General features: G+C 45.7%; 1 protein-coding gene across 2 annotated transcripts in view; it reads left to right on the top strand.

The window, feature by feature from the left end:
- Positions 1–23838, top strand: part of MAPRE3 (microtubule associated protein RP/EB family member 3) — a 54631-nt gene that overhangs the window by 29169 nt on the left and 1624 nt on the right. The window contains exons 2-5 of one of the 2 annotated variants that reach the window (XM_066378698.1): positions 20422–20549; positions 21206–21351; positions 21959–22115; positions 23436–23590. In XM_066378698.1, the coding sequence (XP_066234795.1) occupies positions 20429–20549; positions 21206–21351; positions 21959–22115; positions 23436–23590 (579 nt within the window). In that variant the 5' untranslated portion in view covers positions 20422–20428. Of the gene's footprint in view, positions 1–20421; positions 20550–21205; positions 21352–21958; positions 22161–23435; positions 23591–23838 lie in introns of both variants that reach the window. The other variant, XM_066378697.1, reaches the window with a different exon arrangement.

The raw sequence follows: 23838 nt of genomic DNA, 5'->3' as shown, positions 1-23838 counted from the left end.
TATTAATATAAAGAAATAAATGAAAAAATAAGCAGGGAGGGAAAAGCTCTTAGTTAATGGAGTTAGGAAAAAAACTGGTTTTCAAATAGATTGGAGAGCAACTCAGAATCCTGTACCTGAGTCTCTTTGTAGAGAGGTGCATGCCCGCGCGCGCGCGCACGTGTGTGTGTGTGTGTGTGTGTGTGTGTGTGTGTTGGAAAAGCTCCCCAAGAGACGCTAGGCTGCGAAGCAAGGTTTTCCTTTTTCTGACCTCTGTAAAGGAGACAGCGGGAGAGAAGAGTGTTGGGTATGCTTGCTGAGTCAGCCAGCCAACAGTGCCGAAGAGCCAGCACTTACTCTTAACACCACTCTCATAAGCAGCTGTATAGTATAGGTATACCATGATTTAACAGTTCATTATTGTTGATTGTTTCACTTGTTCCCAGTTTTTCATTATTAAAAATACACTTATATCTAAAGCTTTATACACACCTATAATTATTGCCTTAGTATAAAATTCCTAGAACTAGAATTAAGGTCAAAGAGTATGGAAAACATAAAGGCTTTTAATATATATATATATATTTATATATTTTTATATATTATATATATATATATATATTTTTTTTTTTTTTTACCAAATTTCCCTTCAAAAAGATTGTCCAAATTAAACTCTCCCCAACCACGTTTCAAAGAATACATTTTGAGAGAGCACTTGAGACTTTGCTTTCATGTGTGTGGTCAGTTTGGCTCAAACTCTACTAAAAACTCTTTTTTTTTTTTTTAAATTTATTTTATTTATTCATTTTTAGAGAGGAGAGAGAGAGAGAGAGACAGAGAGGGAGAGAGAGGAGAGACAGAGAGAGAGAGAGAAGGGGGGAGGAGCTGGAAGCATCAACTCCCATATGTGCCTTGACCAGGCAAGCCCAGGGTTTTGAACCGGCGACCTCAGCATTTCCAGGTCGACGCTTTATCCACTGCGCCACCACAGGTCAGGCTAAAAACTCTTGAAAAAAAAAGAGTACACTTCCCTGCATCCTCAATAACAGATTTCTGTTTGTCATTCAGCCATTGACCAATGACCATTACATGGATTTAACTTTATACTAGCCCTGACCAGAGTCTGGAGTGCCCAGAGACCTCTTGGGACCCAGAGCAGGGACCCTAAGAACCTCAGCCAGGCTCCCCTTCTCCATCTCTACCTGGACATGCCAGGACTGCAGGGTCCTGTGCTCCCAGGAGACTGGCGTGGGTCCTCGACCAGACAGGCATTGCAGAGAATTAGTGACATTTCTGGTAAGCACATACCTCACTCATCTCTCCTTGTTTTGAAAGTTCTTTTTGCCACCGTGGAGTCATCATTTGTCCTATCTTAGTTCAAATTCAAGGACATCCTGGCTTTTCTGGGAATGAGGTGCACCTGGGATCTGGCCTCTTTTGAAACAGACTCCCCCACAGGTAACAGTTCACTCATACCAGATATACCTGATGTACCTCAGGTAAGCTAGCCTTATGGGCCTCCTTCATAATCTGTGACAGAGAGAAGACCAAGAAGACAGTATCAGTAGATTCTGGAGGAGTTTTAATCATATTAAGCTACTTTGCAGTATGCTGCTATTTCCTGGGGAGGTGGTCAAAAGAATAAATTATTGGCCCTGGCTGGTTGGTTCAGTGGTAGAGCGTCGGCCTGGCGTGCAGGAGTCCCGGGTTCGATTCCCGGCCAGGGCACACAGGAGAAGCGCCCATCTGCTTCTCCACCCCTCCCCCTCTCCTTCCTCTCTGTCTCTCTCTTCCCCTCCCGCAGCCGAGGCTCCATTGGAGCAAGGATGGCCCGGGCGCTGGGGATGGCTCCTTGGCCTCTGCCCCAGGCGCTAGAGTGGCTCTGGTCGCTGCAGAGCGATGCCCCGGAGGGGCAGAGCATCGCCCCCTGGTGGGCAGAGCGTCACCCCCTGGTGGGTGTGTCGGGTGGATCCCGGTTGGGCGCATGTGGGAGTCTGTCTGACTGTCTCTCCCCGTTTCTAGCTTCAGAAAAATACAAAAAAAAAAAAAAAGAATAAATTATCCTTGTACATCACTTTGAAGTAGTTATCATCTAGTCAGCAGTCAGTTAGCCACTATGTGTAGTCCTCGTCAAACAGGGAGCCATCTGTGGATGAGAGGATCCTCTGACCAGATCATCTCTGTGCCTGTCTTAGGTGCTTAAATATTCCTCCGTGCAGGCGCATGTTCATGTATGGAGAAAGGAGTGGATGATGAACTCCAAGCAAGACTGTGCTTGGTGAAGGAACACAGGCCAAATCCCAGGGCCTCGCTACTACCCTCTAAAATAAGAAAAAGTTCCAGGATTCTTTTTTTATATACATAAATTTTTATTAATTTTAATGGAGTGACATCAATAAATCAGGGTACATATATTCAAAGAAAACATGTCCAGGTTATCTTGTCATTCAATTATGTTCCATACCCATCACCCAAAGTCAGATTGTCCTCCGTCACCTTCTATCTAGTTTTCTTTGTGCCCCTCCCCCTCCCCTTCCTCTCTCCCTCCTCCCCCCCCCCCCATAACCACCACACTCTTGTCCATGTCTCTTAGTCTCGTTTTTATGTCCCACCAATGTATGGAATCATGCAGTTCTTGTTTTTTTCTGATTTACTTATTTCACTTCGTATAATGTTATCAAGATCCCACCATTTTGTTGTAGATGATCCGATGGCATCATTTCTTATGGCTGTGTATATGTGCCACATCTTCTTTATCCGATCTTCTCTCTCTCTCTCTCTCTCTCTCTCTCTCTATATATATATATATATATATATATATATATATATATATATATATATATATATGTATATATATATATATATATATATTGTGATTAAAGCCTTTAAGCAAACTCTTGGCCAATACAACAAGAATCCATAAAAGAGAGTAGTGTCTTTAACATGTTCACCAAGTCCAAGTTGGCACCAACACCATTCCAAATCCCTGCAAATGCAACCCAACCCCAGTTCAATCCGTTAGGAGCTATCACAAGGAGCAGGAGTCCAGAAAAAGTCCACATCCAGGAAAAGTCCGCATGGCACTGGAATTGTTGTCACAATTCTGTACTTTGCAGCTCACGACCAAGTCCCAATGACTGCTGCTTCTAGCTGGTAATGATTCAGGTAGACTGGAAAAGCCATCTGCAGCATGTGTGGAGATGGAGCTCTGTTCTTTGCCTGGAGAGATGAGACCAGGGTGCTTTTCCCTGGAGCTCTGCAACTGTGGCGTGGTAAAGAGAGTTCCAGGATTCTAAAGGAAGAAAACAATAAGCGTTGTGTTTCAGTGATCCCTCTAGAACCTTACCCTGACCTCCAGAGAGGTGACACCCAAAGTGGGAGAAACTACAGTCACTTATTGAAAAAAAAAGAAGAGAACCCAAAATTTATGCACATGTAAGATCTGGGAAGACCTTTGCTGTTACAAGAAAAAAAAGCAACCCCTAGTTCCCTTGAGTGGCTAGTGTTTTGGTCCTCAAACCAAGTCCCAGTTTTTCTCCTGCTTGAATTATCTAACAATCTTTTTTCCTAGAACAGAAACCAGTGGGCCAACATGACCTCATTGAAAACATGACATCTAAAAGTAGGGTAGCAGGATTCAAAGTATTACTTCTATGAATAGACATGTAGGGAGAAAGGAATGGATTTCATTGGTGGTAACCCTCTCCACTGAGAAAGGTATATTTTCAGTGAGCTACAAATATTGTACAGCACGAAATACCATTAAATTTAAAGAGACCCTAAAACTAGGTGCAGAAGCCCCCACTAGCCTAGTTGCTAGGACTATTGCCTGTAAGAGAGGTGAGTAGGCTTTGCCACGGGTCCAGAGAGATTGCTATCCAGTGGTAGTCAACCTGGTCCCTACTGCCCACTAATGGGCATTCCAGCTTTCATGGTGGGTGATAGCGGAGCAACCAAAGTATAAATATAAAGATAGATTTAACTATAGTAAGTTGTTTAATAAAGATTTACTCTGCCAAACTTAGCGAAAATCTGACATAAAGTACTTGGTAATTATTATATGCTTTAACTTGCTGTAACTCTGCTTTATAAATTTTATAAAGTAAAGTTACTTCCCTACTTTATAAATCACCATTACTGTAGAACTGGTGGGTGGTTAGAAAATTTTACTACTAACAGAGATACGAAAGTGGGCGGTAGGTATAAAAAGGTTGACTACCCCTGCAATAGACTGTTGATGTCTGATGAGTCCCATGAAGTTGAGTCATAACACCAAAGGTTTGTCCAGATGTCACATGTACACATAAGTAGAAATGTTTATGATAATTAGGTAAGCCCAGAGTGGGAGGTTGTTGAAGGGCTAGTTTAACTCACAGAAGACCTCTTCATGTCCAGATGCCTAAGGAAGTGATTTGCATACCAACGACTTGGTTAACTTATATGTGACAGTTTCAGAAAAGCTGGAAAGTTTTGAATGGCCTGTAGTCTGTCAGAAGTAAAGGATTTACCTCCTTGGGAAAACTCATGTCCTTGGTAATGAACTTCACTTTGACAAAATTATAACTTTTCTTTGAAAATCTTATGCCATTTCAAAAGAAAGTAATAGATAAATAGACTCAGTCGTAGAGTTAACCTCATCTGTAGAATTCAATAGAAGGTCATCCATCATAGGAAAGTTCAAGGTCCTTGTGGCTGTGGTTAAGGACTTGTGAAAAGTAAGTGAAGCCTCAGCCAACCTTTGGGACATAATACTCCAGGCATATTGTTGATTTTCCCAGAAAAAAGCAAACAAATATTGACTATTTTGATCTAAAGAAACAGTAAAAGGGAAAAAAAGCAGAAATTATATCTACATCTATAATATATGCAGCCTTGGAAGGCACTAGAGATAAGAGAGTACTTGGTCCTGGTCAGGGAATGACTAATGACTATTCTGTTTATGATCCCAAGTAAATCTCTACTCCTCCACTGGATTTTCTTACTGAGGGTAGGGGTGTTAACAAGGACTTGTTCCAGAGATAATGAATCCTTTATTATACTTTGACTATTTTAGTCCTTCTGTAGCTTCTGATTTAAGAGGGTTTTGTGAAAGTTTGGGTAGAAATTCAGGTCATTCTGAACCTTAGTGGACTCACCCCTAGTAATCCTCAAACAGTTGCGTGTTTGAAACTTTTTGTTCTAAAGCACCTCTCAACTTTGTTCACAGTGAAGGCTCTGTGACTTGGCCACTGTAATTATCAGGTCTCTCTGGTGAAATTATGTCAGGACTTTCAAAATAAGGATAGTTAAGTGCTCACCAGGAAGATAAATTCACAAGTCTAGGCTATTGTGCAAGTACATGTAAGAAGCAAGAATCTGGCTTTCAGGGGCACAGATTTAGACTGAGACAAACCCAGAATTCTGGGAACAGTCAGTACAAAAAGTTGCTTGTGCACCTGTGTCTTCTCAGCCCCCCCCCCCCAGCCGAATTCCTGCACCTTCCAACTACAAACCCCAATTTGTTGTTCCAAAGAACAGGAATATATGGAGAGACCTCACCCAGAGCCACACTCTCATGGACAAAGCAGGAAAAATCTGAGGGAAGTTCTCTCATAGGGTTTTTGTAGTCACCAAACACTGGAGGCAACCCAGATGTCCTTCACAAGGTTACTGCTCAGCAATAAAAAAGAAGTAATCCACCCAACAACTTGGATGGAAATCAAAAGTGTGATGCTGAGGGAAAAAAGCCAATCTCAAAAAGTTACTATGTGATTCCATTTATATAACGTTATTAAAATTACAAAATTCTGGTGATGGAAAACTGCCCTGTGGTTGCCAGGGGTTAGAGTAGGAGGAGGGCATGGCTATAAAGGGCTAGCACAACGGGGTTTCTGGGAGGTTATAGGGCAGTTCTGTCTCCTAGTGAGCTGGTGACTACATGAATATATACATGTGATAAAACTTCTAGACTGTACACCAAAAACAAAACAAAAAAACAAAAAAATGCTTGCATGTAAAAGTTGATGAAATCCAAATCAGGTCTGTTGCTTAGTTAATGTGCCAATGTCAACTTCCTGGCTTAACCATTGTTATGTAAGATGTCATTGGAGAAGCTGGAGGAAGATATGTGGGAAATCTTTGTCCTATTTTGCAATTGTGAGTCTGAAATTTTTTCAAAATAAAGAATTTACAAAAATTTGAAGGGGCAGTGATTTCTGCAAGCAGCACTTGGGAATCTTCCATTTTTACTAGAAAAGATAAAAGCCTCAAGAAAGAATTATAAATGGTATGCAGTTTCTAATCACTGTAATTTCATTTGCTGTAATTTCGACTTGGAAATTATGCTCAGTTATTTTAAATATAGTATTGTTACAAATATTTTTAGATTATTACAAATATGTTGTATACATGAAAAGAAAAATCCCTTGGTGAGTTTCCCTGCAGGATGAAACAACTCCTGACCTGCTCTCCTTATAGAGCTCCTGGTGTGTGGCTTCCGTCTACCTTTTTAATTGCATCTCCTTCTGCCCCCATCATGCATTCTGGGGTGAACTATTGTAGTTCTCTCTCTCCTCCCAGTCTTCAAGACCCAACTCAAGCTACAAAGGCTTCCCTGACCCAGGAAGCCGCATGCCATTCCTGTATCTGAGGGTTGTAGTGTAATGTGTTGCCCTTTGGTTATTTTGTTCATTTGTCTAGCTCCCACTCTAGTCCTTATATTCCTCAAGAGCCCAGATTGGGTCTCATTCCTTCCTACAGGCCCCATGTCTGACTCAGTGCCTAGAACACATACTCCAAAAAACAAGTGAGTCTGAGGCTCCTAGAGTCCTTAGTATAAATAATACATTTTGTTTATTCTATCCTGCCTTAGTAATTATTTTTTTATCACGTTGTTTATTGAAGTGTTGGTAAGATTTTTATATAATATGTAAGAACTTTGATCAGATGCAGTTTGTAAAAATACAAGTTTTTGGAAACTATCTTGCAGTAAATTTGCATATTATAATTGTCTTTAATTTAAGCTGCTCTAAATTCAATGTCAATATTCTTTATGTTTCTTTTTTTTTATTTTAATGGGGTGACATTGATAAATCAGGGTACATATGTTCAGAGAAAACATCTCCAGGTTATTTTGAGATTTGATTAGGTTGCATACCCATCACCCAAAGTCAAATTGTCTTCTGTCATCTTCTATCTGGTTTTCTTTGTGCCCCTCCCCTCCCCCCACCTCCTCCCTCTCTTTCCTCCCCCACTCCCCCGCTAACCACCACACTCTTGTCCGTGTCTCTGAGTCTTTTTTATGTCCCACCTATGTATGGAATCATATAGTTCTTAGTTTTTTCTGATTTACTTTTTTCACTCAGTATAATGTTATCAAGGTTCATTCATGTTGTTGTAAATGATCTGATGTCATCATTTCTTATGGCTGAGTAGTATTCCATAGTATATATGTACCACATCTTCTTTATCCAGTCATCTATTGAAGGGCTTTTTGGTTGTTTCCATGTCTTGGCCACTGTGAACAATGCTGCAATGAACATGGGGCTGCATGTGTCTTTATGTAGCAATGTTTTTGAGTTTTGGGGGTATATACCCAGTAGAGGGATTGCTGGGTCATATGGTAGCTGTATTTTTTGAGGAACCACCATACTTTCTTCCATAATGGTTGTACTACTTTACATTCTCACCAACAGTGGATGAGGGTTCCTTTTTCTCCACAGCCTCTCCAACACTTGTTATTACCTGTCTTGTTGATAATAGCTAATCTAACAGGTGTGAGGTGGTATCACATTGTAGTTTTGATTTGCATTTCTCTAATAGCTAATGAAAATGAGCATCTTTTCATATATCTGTTGGTCATTTGTATTTCTTCATGGGAGAAGTGTCTGTTCATGTCCTCTTCCCATTTTTTTATTGGATTGTTTGTTTGTTTGTTGTTGAGTTTTATGAGTTCTTTGTATATTTTGGATATTAAGCCCTTATCTGAGCTGTTGTTTGAAAATATCATCTCCCATTTAGTTGGCTGTGTTTGTTTTGTTGTCAGTTTCTCTTGCTGTGCAAAAACTTCTTAGTCTGATGTAGTCCCATTCATTTATCTTTGCCTTCACTTCCCTTGCCTTTGGAGTCAAATTCATAAAGTGCTCTTTATAACCAAGGTCCATAAGTTTAGTACCTATGTTTTCTTCTATGTAATTTATTGTTTCAGGTCTTATATTTAGGTCTTTGATCCATTTTGAATTAATTTTAGTACAAGGGGACAAACTGTAGTCGAGTTTTATTCTTTTGCATGTGGCTTTCCAGTTTTTCCAGCACCATTTGTTGAAGAGGCTGGCTCGAGCAAGGGGTTACTCTGTCTGCTGAAGGCCCATGGTCAAGGCACATATGAAAAAGCAATCAATTAAGGTTTTGCAACAAAAAACTAATGATTGATGCTTCTCATCTCTCTCCTTTCCTGTCTGTCTGTCCATATCTATCCCTTTCTCTGACTCTCTCTCTGTCTCTGTAAAAATAATAATAATAAAAATAAAAAATGAAAAAGTAAAAAAATTAAAACAATTTTTTTTGAGAAAATACAGTGAAAAACTGAAAATTATATTGTGCTAAATGGAACAAAAACTACATAGAACGGGAGGGCCTGAGTTGGGGAGAAGTGACAAAGAGGCAAAAAACGAGGTAAGAACTCACAAAATGCTACAAGGAAAAAATTTGGATCAAGAATAAAATAATTTGTTGGTAAACGATGGTTGAATGAGAGATATAGTGATAGAGAAAAGAAGGAAAAAAAGGAAAAAAATATATATGGTGAAAGATGAAATTTCTATTGTATTAAGTGGAACAAAAACTACATAGAATGGAGAGCTGGAGTTGGGGGGAATGCTAATGAGATAAACAGCGAAGTAAAAAGCACACAAAATGCCACAAAGAAAAAATTTGAATCCAAAATAAAATAATTTGTTTGTGAGGATCGAATGAGAGGAAAAGTGAAAGAGAAAAGAAGAAGCCAAAAGAGAGTGAGATAAAAAAGAGAAAAGAAAAAAAAGGAGAGAGTTAAGGTTTTTGGAATGTAACCCTCATAGAGAGAAAAAAAAAGAATGGAAAATGTAACACCTATGAGTAATGAAGTTCAAAATGAAAAGAAAAGAATAAAACGGGAAGAAGATAAAAGGACCAAGGTAGAAGAAAAAAAGATACAAAAATGGAAAGAATTATCAAAACTGTGGATTTTTTCTGGTTTTGAGAAGTTATTTTCTTTCTTTTTCTTCTTTCTCTCTCTTTTTGGCTGGTGGCACTGTACCCCTGGTTCTGCCCCTGTGGCACTCTTAGGTAGAGATGTATCGTTATGGCGATGACATAAACTAGGCCTCAGTCCCGTTGGTAGGCAGGGCTTGTTAGCGTTTGCAGGCATCGACAGTGGGAGAGTCCATTTTCCCAGAGCCTCTCCCCCAGTCTCTCCTTCCTGAACCACAGCCTGGGGACCCAGCTGTGAAGTTGCTGCTGCCACTGCCTGGAGAGCAAGAGGCTCTAAGAGCTGCCAAAACCCCCCTCTATCCCCACTCAACGCAGGGTTCTGGGTAAGGCCTTGACTGCCTGAGCCGCCAGCATAATCAGGCAGGGCTGGGAGCCGATTGCTCCTCAGGTGTCTTTCTTTGAGCCTCCAGGCTTGTCTAGTGTGCCTTAGCGCTTTGCGGGACTACTCTCCTCAGGCTTTTTGCACTTTGTAACCTGTATTGGCTGGCAGGAAGATGCCCCAGTCACTGCCTTTGTTTGATGTATGTGTATTTCAGATGCTCCTGGGATTGTTTTTCTGTTTCTAGTTGTTGAATTTGTTGAAATTTCAGAGAGAGGTATCAGGAGCCCTCCTCATGGCACCATTTCTCTGATGTCACCTCCTTGAAGAGCCAGTAATTTTTAAAACAAATTTTTCAAAGATCAAAAGGAGTTCTGATTAACCACAGTTAAACAAAATAGTAAATTAATATTTAAAATATTCAACTTAGTTAAGACATTATTATATTTAAATTTTTTCTCATTCCTTCTTTTCCTTCATGACATAGTGTTATAGGGAGCCTTAGAAAGACCATGACCCTGTCCTCATGAGCCCCTAGACAGTTGATATCTGGAACTCAGGGATAGGATGTAGATTCTGAAGAGAATGGATGGGGTATCAAGATAATGAATACAAGCCAGCCCTGGCTGGTTGGCTAAGTGGTAGAGCATTGATCCTGTGTGTGGAAGTCCTGGGTTCAATTCCTGGTCAGGGCACACAGGAGAAGCGACCATCAGCTTCTCCTCCCTTTTTCTATCTCTCTCTCTTCTCCTCCCACAGCCGTGGCTCAATTGATTTCGAGCATGCTGGCCCTGGGCACTGAGGACGGCTCTATGGAGCCTCCAAGTGAGGCACATGGGCCCCAGATGGGCAAAGCATCAGGCCTATACAGGGGTCACCGGGTGGATCCCAGTTGGGGTGCATGCAAGAGTCTATCTCCCCTCCTCTCACTTAAAGAAAAAAATACAAGCTTATGTTAAATCTATGTCATTTCAAAATTTTACTAAAGGAAGCAAGGTGTTCTTCCCCTTGCACACAGTCACTCTTGAGTCCACCTGCCGTTGCTGCAGCCGACATCAAGTTGGCCTTGATGACAAACTCCTGATTTCCCTCCTCAGCATTCTCATGGGCTAATGACCTGAGACTTCATAATTGTCTGCAGGTCTAGCTTCTGTCCTCATACTCCAACAAAATGACTCAGAGTCTCTTCATTTTTTCTTGCACAATCTAATGACCATTTCTCCATCTAAGGTCTGGTAACCTCATTAAACAGCGTAGGTGCTTCCTCCTTGAGCCTGGTCCCTCCCTTGGCTCCTGAGACACCACTACCTCTCCTGCCTCCTCCCTTGATCGTGGCCCCCAACATTCCTGTAACATTTAATCATTGGTTTAATGCTCATTTTAGAAAATAGAAGTAATAGTAAACATGTTTCCCGGCCTGGGCCAGGTGACTCAGCGGATAGAGCATCATCCCAGTGGCACGAGGTCATGGGTTCAATCCCTGCTCAGAGCATGTATGAGAAGCAACCAGTGAGTGCACAACTAAATGGAACAACTAAGTGGAACAATGAGTTGATGCTTCTCTCACTCTCTCCTCTCCTCCTTTCCTCTCTATCAATGGAAAAATGGGGGGGGGGCATTTTTCCTATGCCCCAAACTTCCCATTTTCTCTTCACTGTTTTATGACATCCTATTATCTTTAAAGTCCCAAATTAGGCGCTACTTACCCCACTCATCCTTTACACTTTCCTGGAGCACTTACAAGCCAAATGGACTTTCACTATTTAGTACCTCACATATTCTAGAATGTGGGTTCTCTTGTTTTATGAATTACTCTTATTTACTCAACCAAACAAAGGCTCTTTAAGGACAAGACCCATGCCTTAAAATGATCCTGTGTCCTCATGGTGACTCATGCAGCAGTTAGCACATTGTGTGGTCAGCGAACACTTGATAAAAGCAATGTTGCAGTAGTTTGGAGAGAGAAATATAAAGAAGAAAACCTTTGAAAGTTCCTTTCCCTTTTCCTAATACTCAGGGGCCTAAATCAGACTGAGTCATCGTGCACTAGATCTGTGCGAAATTGAATTACTCTTCCTGCCACAGTGTGAAGGTCTGGAAAAACAGAGGGTTTGGGTGCAGAGGCCTGGGTTCAGTCTCTGGCCTTTCCAGTGGTTGAGCTTGAGCTTAAGCTTGAGCTTGAGCAAGTTCTTGAACCTAGAATCTTCATTTCCTCATATCCAAAGTTGAGATAATAACTAAAACTTTTTGGGGACAAATTCTCTAATCCACAAGAGTAGCATTTGTGGTGGGAATTTCAGGCACCATGGTAGACCAGGAGAGAAGCTAGGCAAGCCTTCTGGTACCCCTCCTATGCATGTCCCCACTGAGGGTGGAGAGGTAGGGTAGAGTCTTGGGGTATTAACAATGATATGCATTCTGCATGAGAGAGGATAAAGAATCTAACACTGAACACGGTCACATTTGTTCTGAATATTGTTGGAGTAGACTTTCTGGTGGAAAAGTTAAAGAACTATATAACCAGTCTGTCAAAAAGGCAAGGATAGCCTGACCAGGTGGTGGCACAGTGGATAGAGTGTCGGACTGGGATGCTGAGGACCCAGGTTCGAGACCCCAAGGTCGCCAGCTTGAGCGCGGGCTCATCTGGTTTGAGCAAAGCTCACCAGCTTGGACCCAAGGTCGCTGGCTCAAGCAAGGGGTTACTCGGTCTGAAGGCCTGCAGTCAAGGCACATGTGAGAAAGCAATCAATGAACAACTAAGGTGTCCCAACGAAAAACTAATGATTGATGCTTCTCATCTCTCTCCTTTCCTATCTGCCCCTATCTATCCTTCTCTCTAACTCTCTCTCTCTGTAAAAAAAAAGGCAAGGATAGCTTGATTGGTTAGAGCAGTGGTTCTCAAAGTATGCACCAGGGCACACTGGTGCACCCTAGAAGATTTCCAGGTGTGCCCTATGGTATTCCAGAGAAATATGTGCCTGTTGGCGACACCAAAAAACCAACAGGGTTTATGGAGTTTAGATTTTTGGAGGACAGAGGTGTGGGGAATTGGCTGTAAGCTGACAGTCTGCCCAACCCCCCACCTCACTTGCCTGATTAGGTTGCAAAAGGCTGTTAAGCTGTGGTGCTGGATTGTTTACACTACCCCCCATGTTCCCCGGAAAGACTGGAGGCAAATTTCTTCTATTCTTTGTTTGGTGTAAAGTTAAGATGATATGTATGGTGTTGGTTTTCTGCATTCAACACAAGAGTAAAAAGAGCCTGAACAGGTGGTGGCGCAGTGGATAGAGCGTCGGACTGGGATGCGGAAGGACCCAGGTTCGAGACCCCAAGGTCGCCAGCTTGAGCGCGGGCTCATCTGGCTTGAGCAAAGAGCTCACCAGCTTAGACCCAAGGTCGCTGGCTCCAGCAGGGGGTTACTCGGTCTGCTGAAGGCCCGTGGTCAAGGCACATGTGAGAAAGCAATCAACGAACAACTAAGAAGTCGCAACGCGCAACGAGAAACTGATGATTGATGCTTCTCATCTCTCTCCATTCCTGTCTGTCTGTCCCTGTCTATCTCTGCCTCTGTAAAAAAAAAAAAAAAAAAAAAAAGAGTAAAAAGAGAGGAATTCTTCAATGTATTGACGAGGAAATGAGAGTTTGCCTTTCAAATATATGCCCAAACATTGAAGAAATTGCTAGGACACATCAGGCTCATGTTTCTCTTAAACACAATAATGAAAAAACTTACATTCATGCTGGGACCTGCTGAATTTACTAAATTTACTAAAACTTGTCACTTTTTTATTTTTAACCCCTCTTTTTTATGAATTCTATAATGCATAACTCAAAAATGTAACATAAAAATGTTTTTTAATGTCAGAATAAATTTAATTTTGTCATTTATTTCACTTAATTACCATAAAAGCACACTTGGACTTTATTTTTTCTTTAATATTTGACTTGATTATTATAACATATTTCTCAGAAATTTGTATATAGTGCACCTACAATTATTTGTAGAATTTTATCTTATTTTATTTATTTTTTTAAAGAGATAGGTAGGGATAGACAGACAGGAATGGAAAGAGATAGGAAGCATCAATCATTAGTTTTTCGTTGCGACACCTTAGTTGTTCATTGATTGCTTTCTCATATGTGCCTTGACTGTGGGGCTACAGCAGATCAAGTAACCCCTTGCTCGAGCCAGTGACCTTGGGTCCAAGCTGGTGAACCTTGCTCAAACCAGATGAGCCCTCACTCAAGCTGGCAACCTTGGGGTCTTGAACCTGGGTCCTCCACATCCCAGTCCAACGGTCTATCCACTGCGCCACTGCCTGGTCAGGCTATTTGTAGAATTTTAAATGCGCCCCAACTTCAAAAAGTTTGATATCCACTGGGTTAGAGCATCATCCTCATACACAAGGTTGCTGGTTTGATCCCCAGTTGGGGCACATACAGAAACAGATCAGTGTTTTTGTTTGTCTATCTCTCCCTTCCTCTCTCTAAACACAATAATTTTTTTTAAGAAAACTGGAGGACTCAGGGGGATTGGCTGTGATGAGAGAAGCTGAGAGAGCAGAGAAAGGCTGAGCCTGGGGTCAAGGGAAAGTAGGCTGAACAATGATGAATCCAGGTACTTTGGAGGAGTGGGACATATGACAACTGTAAGCCACACAGTCTGAAGAAACATCATTTTAAAAGAAAAAGAAAGTGACATGGCTTATCCGTGTCCCCAGAGATGCAAGTGTGCTTTGGAAGTGTGAAGGGCTCTTAAGGAAACAGCAGGACCACTGGGGCTTTGGAAACAAAATGTTCTCTTACAGAGCTAGACTGAAAAGCGGTCCCGAACCAGAGGTCCTCCCAGCCGGCTGACAAGTTCTGTTCTTAGAACTTGTCATCCTCAAACCCTGCTCTGAGGAATCCGGCAGTGCTTTGTTACTGTTTCTCTTGTACATGCATTGGAGCAAGAGCTGTTTTAAGTCCTTTGCTGAGCACCCAGAGGTTGCATGCTCTGTCTGTGGTAGAGTGCAGCTAGCACAGTGCAGCCCCGTTCTCTCCTCCCCTCTCCTCGGTCAACAAACAAAAGGAGGCTAGAAAACCACCTTTCTGAGCCCACCTGTCACCTGAAGCCCCACACTGTGGTTTAACCTCTCCCATCCATTCATCCATCCATCCATCCATCCATCCAACAAATATTTACAGAGCAGCTATTGTGTACAGGAGCTTGAGCCAATGCTAATTAAAAAAAGAAATGGGCAACATAACTCCAAAAGCTTGGCTCTGTCTTTCTGCCTGAGGGCCACCACGGAAAGCCGAGCCTGTCACTGCTCTCTCTCTCGGCTCAGGACTCTGATCAGAGTGCTGGAAAGAAAAATGTGAGTCAGGTATGTCGACCATTCTCTGCCTGCTGTAAAGGTTACTCAGCACTCAAAGTCAGGGTGATGGTGAACCTCTGGTCCCCACTGACGAGGTCATTAACCTCATGACAGCCCCGTGCTTGGTGGTATTACTCTGATTCTTCAGACCTGAACACTGAGACTTGGATACCTCCAATGGCTGCTCAGAGTCTTACAGGCTGTGAGTGGCAGAGCCTGTAGCCAGCCAAGCCACACCTACTGCCATTCACTTCCCGCACTATTCACTTCCCACACAGCACAGCTTCCAGGAGCCGGCTGCCGGTCGCCTTGGGTTAATGGCTGGCCCCCATCCTGGAAGTCTGTTGACTTAAGTAGATGTTTGAAGAACTTCAAGATCTCCAGTGGAGAACTTTTAGGAAGAAAGGTTTACTGTTCTATCTGCCTCTCTAGATGGACCCTATTGAAATGGATTAATTTTAGCAAGTGAGGAGTTCTGTTCACGCTCCTCTTGGATTTCCATTAACCCTCCGAGTTATGGTCAAACAAAGGAGCCTGGCTAGAACTCCCTGAAGGACCCCTTCCCCTGGACAGCCACAGGAGTATGGTGGGTACATCCAAACCAGCCTGCGGAAAGCCTCATTAAAAGTTCAGCAGGTCATGCCCAGGGCTCCAGTGGCTAGGATCTCAGGGCTCAGGATCTTAAGGAAGAGCTACATGACCTAAAAGTATTCTGAGAACAGAATCCTGGAGAAGCTCCAGTCCCTACCTGAACCTATGCCATCCCACTCCCTCCTGATCTGCTCGATGGGCACATGCTGGTCCCCTGCCAGCCCCAGAACTACTCTACCTGCCCCCTCGTTACCTTCGACTAATCCATCTCTGAGAGACCAAGCCTCCCTATGAGGCAGGTCTTTGCTCAGCCCTGAGAAGAAGGTGATTGGCTGGGTCTTCCAGGGCTTTGTGACCCGCCAGCCAGGCCCCTCCAGTCCCTCAGAACCCTTCATCCCTGCCTGCACATACTGTCTCCATGCAAGCCCAGAATAACCTGGATGTGTGATCCAAGGGGGCCTGGGGTAGCAATTTTGCAGACTGTCTAAACAGATGACTTCAGCCCCCCTGGGCCTGGCGAGAAAGAGGTAGTCCAGTGACAATGGGGCATAGCCCCATGTCAGGAGCAGGGAACGTTTTGTCAGGCTCCGCAGAGTCCTTTCTCCGCTGATCCCACAGCATCTGTTCCAGTTCTCCTGGCCGGTAGGATGGCTTATACAAAGCAGAATCTATGGGAGATCTGGAGCTGGGAAGGTATCATGGGCACAAGCCTACCTTCAGGAAGCCCAGGTGGCTCTTTCCAGGCGGAAGGGGCAGAGAAAAGCACAGTGTGTAGTCTGTCTCCCTCCTGGACTGGCGTTGTGGACACCTGGGGCTAGATGTCGGGCACTTGCTTCTCAAACAAGCGCCCTTGGATTCTTGCGATCTGCCCCAGTAATGCCAATAACATTTACCAGATACTTACTATGTGCCAGGCTCTGCTCAGCACTGTATACAAGGCTCACTTAGTCCTTCAAACAGCTGTCTGAGGGGGAGGCTCTTACTGTTCCCATTTTATAGAAGAGAAAACTGAGGGCCAATGTCAAACAGCTAGGATTTGGTAGAGCCAGGATTAAAACCCAAATGGCCTGCCTATTGATCCAGGATTCTTAAGCAGTACCTTTTGGAGCCTGCTGGAAGTACGCCCAACAGCACTGCAGGAATGGAAATGCTGGTGCATCTTTCATGGCCATGCTGGGCAGAGGGTGGAGGCCTGGGAACTGCAGAAGAGTCTTCTAGGGACCAGGGAATTAGAAAAGACTGTGGGGCCCTGAATCATCTTCAAGATATTTGTGGAACATAGGTTTCCACTGAAGATTTAAAAACAAAAAGCCAAAATTAGATTTAGTCTGGTGATAAGGTTCTTCAATATTAAATGTGAGATTTCAGAGTTATGCAGACTTATGATTTAGGAATACAAACGCTTAGATCGAAGTGCAGTCTCTGCATATCTGCAGAGGAACTGGATGGTCTCTCGAAATTCGTCTGGCCACAGGATGTTGAGATTTAGTCATGATGACCATTGTCAAGGCCTTGGGCCACAGAATGACTGTCCGTTCCACCTCTCCTGATGAGAGCTGTAACAACCTTTCTGTTGTCAGTAAATGCAACATGACCCTTATGATCCTAACTTAGCAAATTATTTAGCAAAATCGCCAGGTTAAACCTCTTCAGCCTTTCTTTCCCGTGACTCCATACCTGGTAGCAGGAGTCAGACCCTGCAATGCAAGCTTTTCCCAAGGTCACATCCTCAGTCTAGTCCTGAGTCGGGTTTGCAAGTGCCCTAGAGGTTGACATGTCACAACCAAATCAGGGTGGTTTCTCCTAACAGTCACCATACTGCCAAAGATGACGGTATAAACATGAGGACTGGGTTGGAAAATCGCATTATTGTAACCCTTGGAACAGAGCCTGCCCCTTCTGGGTTGTTGTCTACCATTATCTCAGGGGAAGTGAAGCAGCCCTCGGACATGGGTATGTTAACTTTAAAAGTTTTCTCAGACTTTCTCTCCACTGTAATTGGAGGCAGCTGGCTTTGGGCCAGATATACCTTTGTCACCAGAGCTGGTCTTGTTTGAGTGTAGGCTTGAGTCAACGCCCAATTAAAAAAAAAAAAGTCATCAGAAGTTGGACCTGTTGATGAGTTTAACATGTGACTGGGGAATATGGAAATTGGTTTAGTTAGCTTAAGTCCAGAATCTCAGAGCAGACCCAGCCCTGTAAGCCACTGCAGCTGCTCCAGCTCTTCTTAGAGTTGGTCAGGAATAATCACTCCACTCAACCCCCTGCTCTGACACCACCAGCTTTGGACCCAACCAGGCTTCTTCTTTAGGGAACCAGATCAAATTTAGGGGCTCTCCTTTTCTAGTGGAGCCAGGGAGAGGGACTTGGGGGGTGGGGAACCATTGAAAGGAGTCTGCTCAGGACCTGGGTGCCACCTGCTGGCCACGATTTAGTTGTTACTTACAGGGCCAAATCTAGGGAAAACTCAAAGGGCATCCTACCCTCCCTGTTGGAAGAGGTAAGAGAAATAGCTGCTTTTTTAGTGACCTTTGAGCGGACATGACAGAGAACCCTTGCAGAGACTTGTGGGTGCTTAGATGAGTTCTCCTGAGCCCAGCCAGGGCAGAGATAGTATCACCTGAAGAACCTGAGCCAGTCCTGAGTGGAGACGAGGGCTCTGTTCTCAGTATCAGAAGAGGACTGTGGTTCTAATGCCTGGTCTGGTTGTACACCAGAATAAGCAGCAGTATTTTTAAAAAATTCATATATATATATAATATATGTGTGTATTAATATATATTATATATTATAGCTATATGCATAACATTACCTATTATATATGAAAATATATAATAAATATAGTTATAGAGAATAGATGTAGTTATACACATATGCACACACTTGGGCTTCACGCCAGTCTATTGGAAAGTCTCTGCAGGAGAATGTGAGGTACCCTTCTGGCAAAAAACCTCTGGAGTGCATGGGGCAGGCTGTGTGTCATTCACTTTTGGTTCCAGACCAGACCTGATAAATGAGCAGAATAGGAAAAGGGAGTGGGCTTCCTTCAGGGACAATTTGCATATTAAACCTAGAGAAATATTATTTACTCCAGAACTACACACTGTTACAATTCTTGAGTACACAGTCCTTCCGGGCTATCTTTTTTTTCTCCAGTTATGATAAAGTCTAGTTATAAGAAATAGTTCCCTCATCCCTTAATAATGCAAGTCAGTGATAAACAGCGCTGACACTTGGCCTTCGCTGGGAGACTGGGGCAGGGGCCCCCCACCTGTCAGCCAGAGCAGGCGCTTCTCTGCTCAGCTCCAACTTAGGTTGCTGCGCGGGGAACATAGGCCCAGGATTGCCAAAGGAAGCCAGAAATCCCAAATTGTTTGTGAAACATCCCAACTTTAAAATGTTGGGCACTGATTCAAAAATGTTTCCAGCACTGTGAGTGCTAAAGAATTCATCTGCAAATCTGGCCAATGGGTGTCTTCATTTATGACTGCTGATTGCATGGGTGTGAGTTGGGCAGTGATGTGGCCAGGGCTGCTTTTAGATAGGTTCTGACTGCAGTAGTGTCAGGGAGGGCCCCAGGGGAGACTGGAGGCTGGAAGCTTCCAGGAGGCTTCTGCTAGCCTTGGCGGGATAGAACATCTGCATAAACCCCAAGGTAGCAGGAGAGGCGGCAAAGAGCCCATATTGGGAAGGCATAGTGGCAGGGTTTGATGAGACAGGAGGATGAGGGAGAGGGGCTATCTAGGACGACCCCACAAGTATCTAACATGGCATTTGGGTAACTGGCGGTGACATCCACTGGGATAATGAATACAGGAACAGAAGTATGTTCTAAGGGAAGGTTTTGGACAAGTGGACTTTAGGTGCCCCTGAGTCAGCCAGCAGATCACAGGCCACAGGCCCCACAGGAGTATGGGATCTAAAGTCAGGCAAAGGTTAGTTGGCTTTCTAAAACACAAAGCTGGTTAGGATACTGTCTGCCTAAATACCTGCAATGGCTTCCCATTGTCTAAACAGAAAGTCTAAACTCCCGGTCAACAAAACCCTTCACGACCCATCCCTGACATCCTCACTATGCCATGCACCCGCACGGAACCTGCTCCCGGGCCCTGCTGAGCAACGCGCAGCCCTGGAATGAGCCATGTCTTTGTTCTTGCTGGTCCTTGGGCCTGCTGTGCCCTTCTACCCCACCGCTTTCTATGTTTGGAAAATTCCTACTTCTTTCCTGCTCAGCATTGCTACTTTTGAAGCCTTTGCTGATCCTGCCAAACAGAAGCGATCACTCCCTTCTTTGTGCCATCCCTGAACTTTGTAGTGCCCTACTGTGGGGACTTGCCTGTCTGTACACTCCTTAAAGGCAGAGACCACATCATGCGTGACTTTGTTGCACCAGTTCTTAGCACACCTCTAGCATACAGGAGACGCTCATTAAATGTTTAAAGGGTGAAAAGGTCCCCCTCTCCAGAAGGTAAACTGCAATGCTGTCTGGAAGAAGGTGACTCTCATTTCCCCAATACTCCTGTTCTTCTTACAGCTAAAGAACAGCTGGAGTTGCTTGATGGTGGGGGAGCAGTGGATAGAACATCGACCTGGGACGCTGAGGTCCCATGTTCAAAACCTTGAGGTTGCCGACATGAGTGCTCAGCGGCTTGAGCTCAGGCTTGCCGCCTTGAGCGTGGAATCATTGAGATGATCCCATGGTTGCTGGCTTGAGCCCAAGGTCTCTGACTTGAGCAAAGGGTCACTGGCTCAGCTAGAGCCCTCCAGTTAAGGCACATACAAGGAGCAATCAATGAATAACTAAAGTGCTGCAACTATGAGTTGGTGCTTCTCATCTCTCTTCCTCCCTCTCTTTCTCTTTCTTAATACAACAACAAACAAACAAACAAACAAACAAAACCATGAACCCCTCTATGCTGACTTTGCCGCCTCCTTTCTTTGCAGCTGGGGTATGGCCGTCAATGTGTACTCCACATCTGTGACCAGTGAGAATCTGAGTCGTCATGATATGCTTGCGTGGGTCAACGACTCCCTGCACCTCAACTATACCAAGATAGAACAGCTCTGTTCAGGTAAGAGGCTGGGCACAGGGGAAGTGGGTCTTGCTAGAGGGAAAGGAAGGGAAGGTGGGAGGCAAAACAGCCTCTGCAGAGAATGTAACTTGTAATTAGGATTAAGGAGAGCTGCAGTCCTAACTCAGTCAGTGTTTGGAGTTGAAGGCAGGAAATCAGGATCTCCATGGACTGGGAAGAGCTGAGAGGCACAGGAAAGGGCTGAAGGGGGCGCGGGACAGTGCGGACAGGCAGTCAAGACAGAGGTTAAAAGCATGAGGTCCAGTCTAGCCACTCTAGGTCCAGATCTCAGCTCTTATTTTAGTGCAAGTCACTACACCTCTCTAGGCCGCAGTTTTCCCATCTATAAAATGGAGATAACATCCTCTGTCTCGCTAGGATTGCTGTTAGATTCAGTTACAGTATGTGCAGTGTTTGCTGTGGTACTGGCGCACAGGTGCATCAATAAACAGTAATTGCTCCTGTTCTTGGAACACTGCAGGGATTCTGGCTGTGTCTCTCCTGCAAGTAGAGCTGGCCATGGCCCCAGAATGAGGAGAGAAGAGGAGACGGGGTAGTATGGGGGAGCGGGCCAGCAGAGGGCCCGGCTGAAGGGAAAGCAGGCAGCTAAGGGGGAGGAACAGCCTGGACCCGCAGTCAGCCATGCTTCCCCACAGGCGCAGCCTACTGCCAGTTCATGGACATGCTCTTCCCTGGCTGTGTGCACTTGAGGAAGGTGAAGTTCCAGGCCAAGCTAGAGCACGAATACATCCACAACTTCAAGGTGCTGCAAGCAGCTTTCAAGAAGATGGGTGTTGACAAAGTAGGTGCCTGTGCTCCCAGGGGCCCTGAAGAGCTGTGTGACCCTGGGGAAGAAGATGGCCCACCAACAGGGCAACAGGGCTGCTGGGGTCATTCCAGCAATCACACCTCTGTCCACCCCCCCAACTCTCCAGGGGGAGTGTGCCCCCAGCTCAAGGCACAGTGGAAAACCCTATACTGCACATCCCATCCTGACGACATTCGTGTCCCCTCATCCTCCCTGGACCCTATCCATCCCAGCAGTTGAGGCTTGCTATACTGCTCCTATTAAGTTCCTTCTCTAGGGCCCAAGGACAGTCTGTTGCTCACTCTGCTGCCTCAATGGCCCCAGACCCCTGGCTCCAGCAGCCCCCACCCACATGGAGGCAGCAGCACCACGGGACTCCTCCCCACAGTTCCTCCTGTGCCTGGAGGAAAGCTGTCTCTGGACCCCAGCCTGGGGCCTGCAGCCGACCCATTTGTTCTGGTGCGTGGGGAGGGGCCCGGTGGAGTCTCTGGAGGACACTGCAGCCCGGGGGCTGGCTTTCCTGAGAGCCGGGCCCTCTCCCAGAGGAAGGCAGCCCTCGCCTGCAGGTGGTTAAATTCTCTGCTTATGTGGTCTATTTCAGATCATTCCTGTAGAGAAATTAGTGAAAGGAAAATTCCAAGATAACTTTGAGTTTATTCAGTGGTTTAAGAAATTCTTTGACGCAAACTATGATGGAAAGGAATACAACCCTCTGCTGGCGCGGCAGGGCCAGGACGTAGCGCCACCTCCTAACCCAGGTGATCAGATCTTCAACAAATCCAAGAAACTCATTGGCACAGCAGGTAACGTGCCCGAGCTGGGGGAGGGAATGTGGGGGGCCGGGCTGCCGGGCTCTCCGCCAGGAGTGCCTCCTGGGCACCCCCCGGCCCGGCCCCCCAGCCTAGAGGAGACTGTTATCACGGAGTTCAGATGACGCCGCCTGCTTCCCACTCAGACCAGGGGGAGTCACAGTAGGGAGGAGAGGGCTCCCAAGATTGCAACAAAAGGAGAGCCACTGGCACCAGCCAAGGTGGCAGCTGGCAGAGGGAGGCCCAGGGCACTTCCTTCTGTAGCATCAGCTAACAAGTGTGTCTCTAGACGACGGGGCAGCACATGGCAGGGCTCCTCCGCCCAGGTCCATCCAGGCCCAGGGCCTGGCACCAGCACTATACACCCTCCTAGCCCCCGCCACTGAACGCTCAGGGATGGGCGTTTGCCACGCCTGGTCGTATCTTCCCCCATTCCAAAGGCCTGTAGCCCTAAGTCCTCAAGAGATGAGTCTCTGAACGCAAGGCTTTGTCTGGGTTTCAGAGGAGAAAGGGAAGAAGCAGAGAGAGGGGGAGAGGAGCGGCCCCAGCCCGCATCTGAACCCGTCATAGCAGAGCCTCCTCTGTTTGCGCTGCTGCCCTGCCTGGGCCTGCCCCCACTCACCTGCTTGCTTGGCGTTAGAAGCAGTTAGCTGTCCAAGGAGCTGCCCCAGCTAGAGAACAAGGAGCCGCAGCATGCTTGCCCCCTGAGTCAGGCCCGGCAGAGGGCACAGAGCCCGTCCTGAGGCAGGGAGCCCAGGAGGGGCAGGGGCAGGTTTCTTCTGTGTCCTCCAGTCCTGAGACTCTGAGGTTACCCATAGGGAGGGTGGCTTTGGGTTGGGGCTTCTATCGGGAAAGACCCAGCAAGAGCTAGATTTGAGACCCTGCACGGGCTGCTTTCCCTCAGGCTTCAGCTAGCTGTCAGTCAAGGACCTCCAACCCTCCCAGCCCCACATCCCAAATTCCCCGTCCCAGCGTCTCTCATCTCTCTCGCAGGCCGGCTCTCCTCCTCCCCGCTCCTCACGCCGCCTTTAGTTCCCTGTAGTCCCTGCTCTAACAGGCTTGCCAAAAGGCTGCCCAGCTGCTGTGGTGTCATGTGTGGCCGTGGCTTGAGGCCTAGATGTAGATGCCCCACCCCCTGAGTAGGAGAGGAGGGGAGGGCAAGAGTGCCTGCCTTTCTCAGGGGCCCGCCCCTGCACTTGTCACACCAGGCTGTCCCTGCCACCTGAGCTATGGGCTCACATGGCCCATCTGAATTTCTCCCCTGAGCAGTTCCACAGAGGACGTCCCCCACAGGCCCCAAAAATATGCAGACCTCTGGCCGACTAAGCAATGTGGCCCCACCCTGCATCCTCCGGAAGAATCCCCCATCAGCCCGGAATGGCGGCCATGAGACCGATGCCCAAATTCTTGAACTCAACCAGCAGGTGAGTGGAGTGGGCAAGGGAGCTGAGATGGCCCTGCTACAATAGCCAGGCCTGCCCTGGCCGGTTGGCTCAGCGGTAGAGCGTCAGCCTGGCGTGCGGGGGACCCGGGTTCGATTCCCAGCCAGGGCACATAGGAGAAGCGCCCATTTGCTTCTCCACCGCCCCCCCCTCCTTCCTCTCTGTCTCTCTCTTCCCCTCCCGCAGCCAAGGCTCCATTGGAGCAAAGATGGCCCGGGCACTGGGGATGG

Source organism: Saccopteryx leptura, chromosome 3 (assembly GCF_036850995.1).
Source record: "Saccopteryx leptura isolate mSacLep1 chromosome 3, mSacLep1_pri_phased_curated, whole genome shotgun sequence".
NCBI classification, from domain to species: Eukaryota; Metazoa; Chordata; class Mammalia; order Chiroptera; family Emballonuridae; genus Saccopteryx; species Saccopteryx leptura.
Note: the sequence above shows the minus strand (reverse complement) of the source record. Positions and strands in the feature narration are given on the sequence as shown.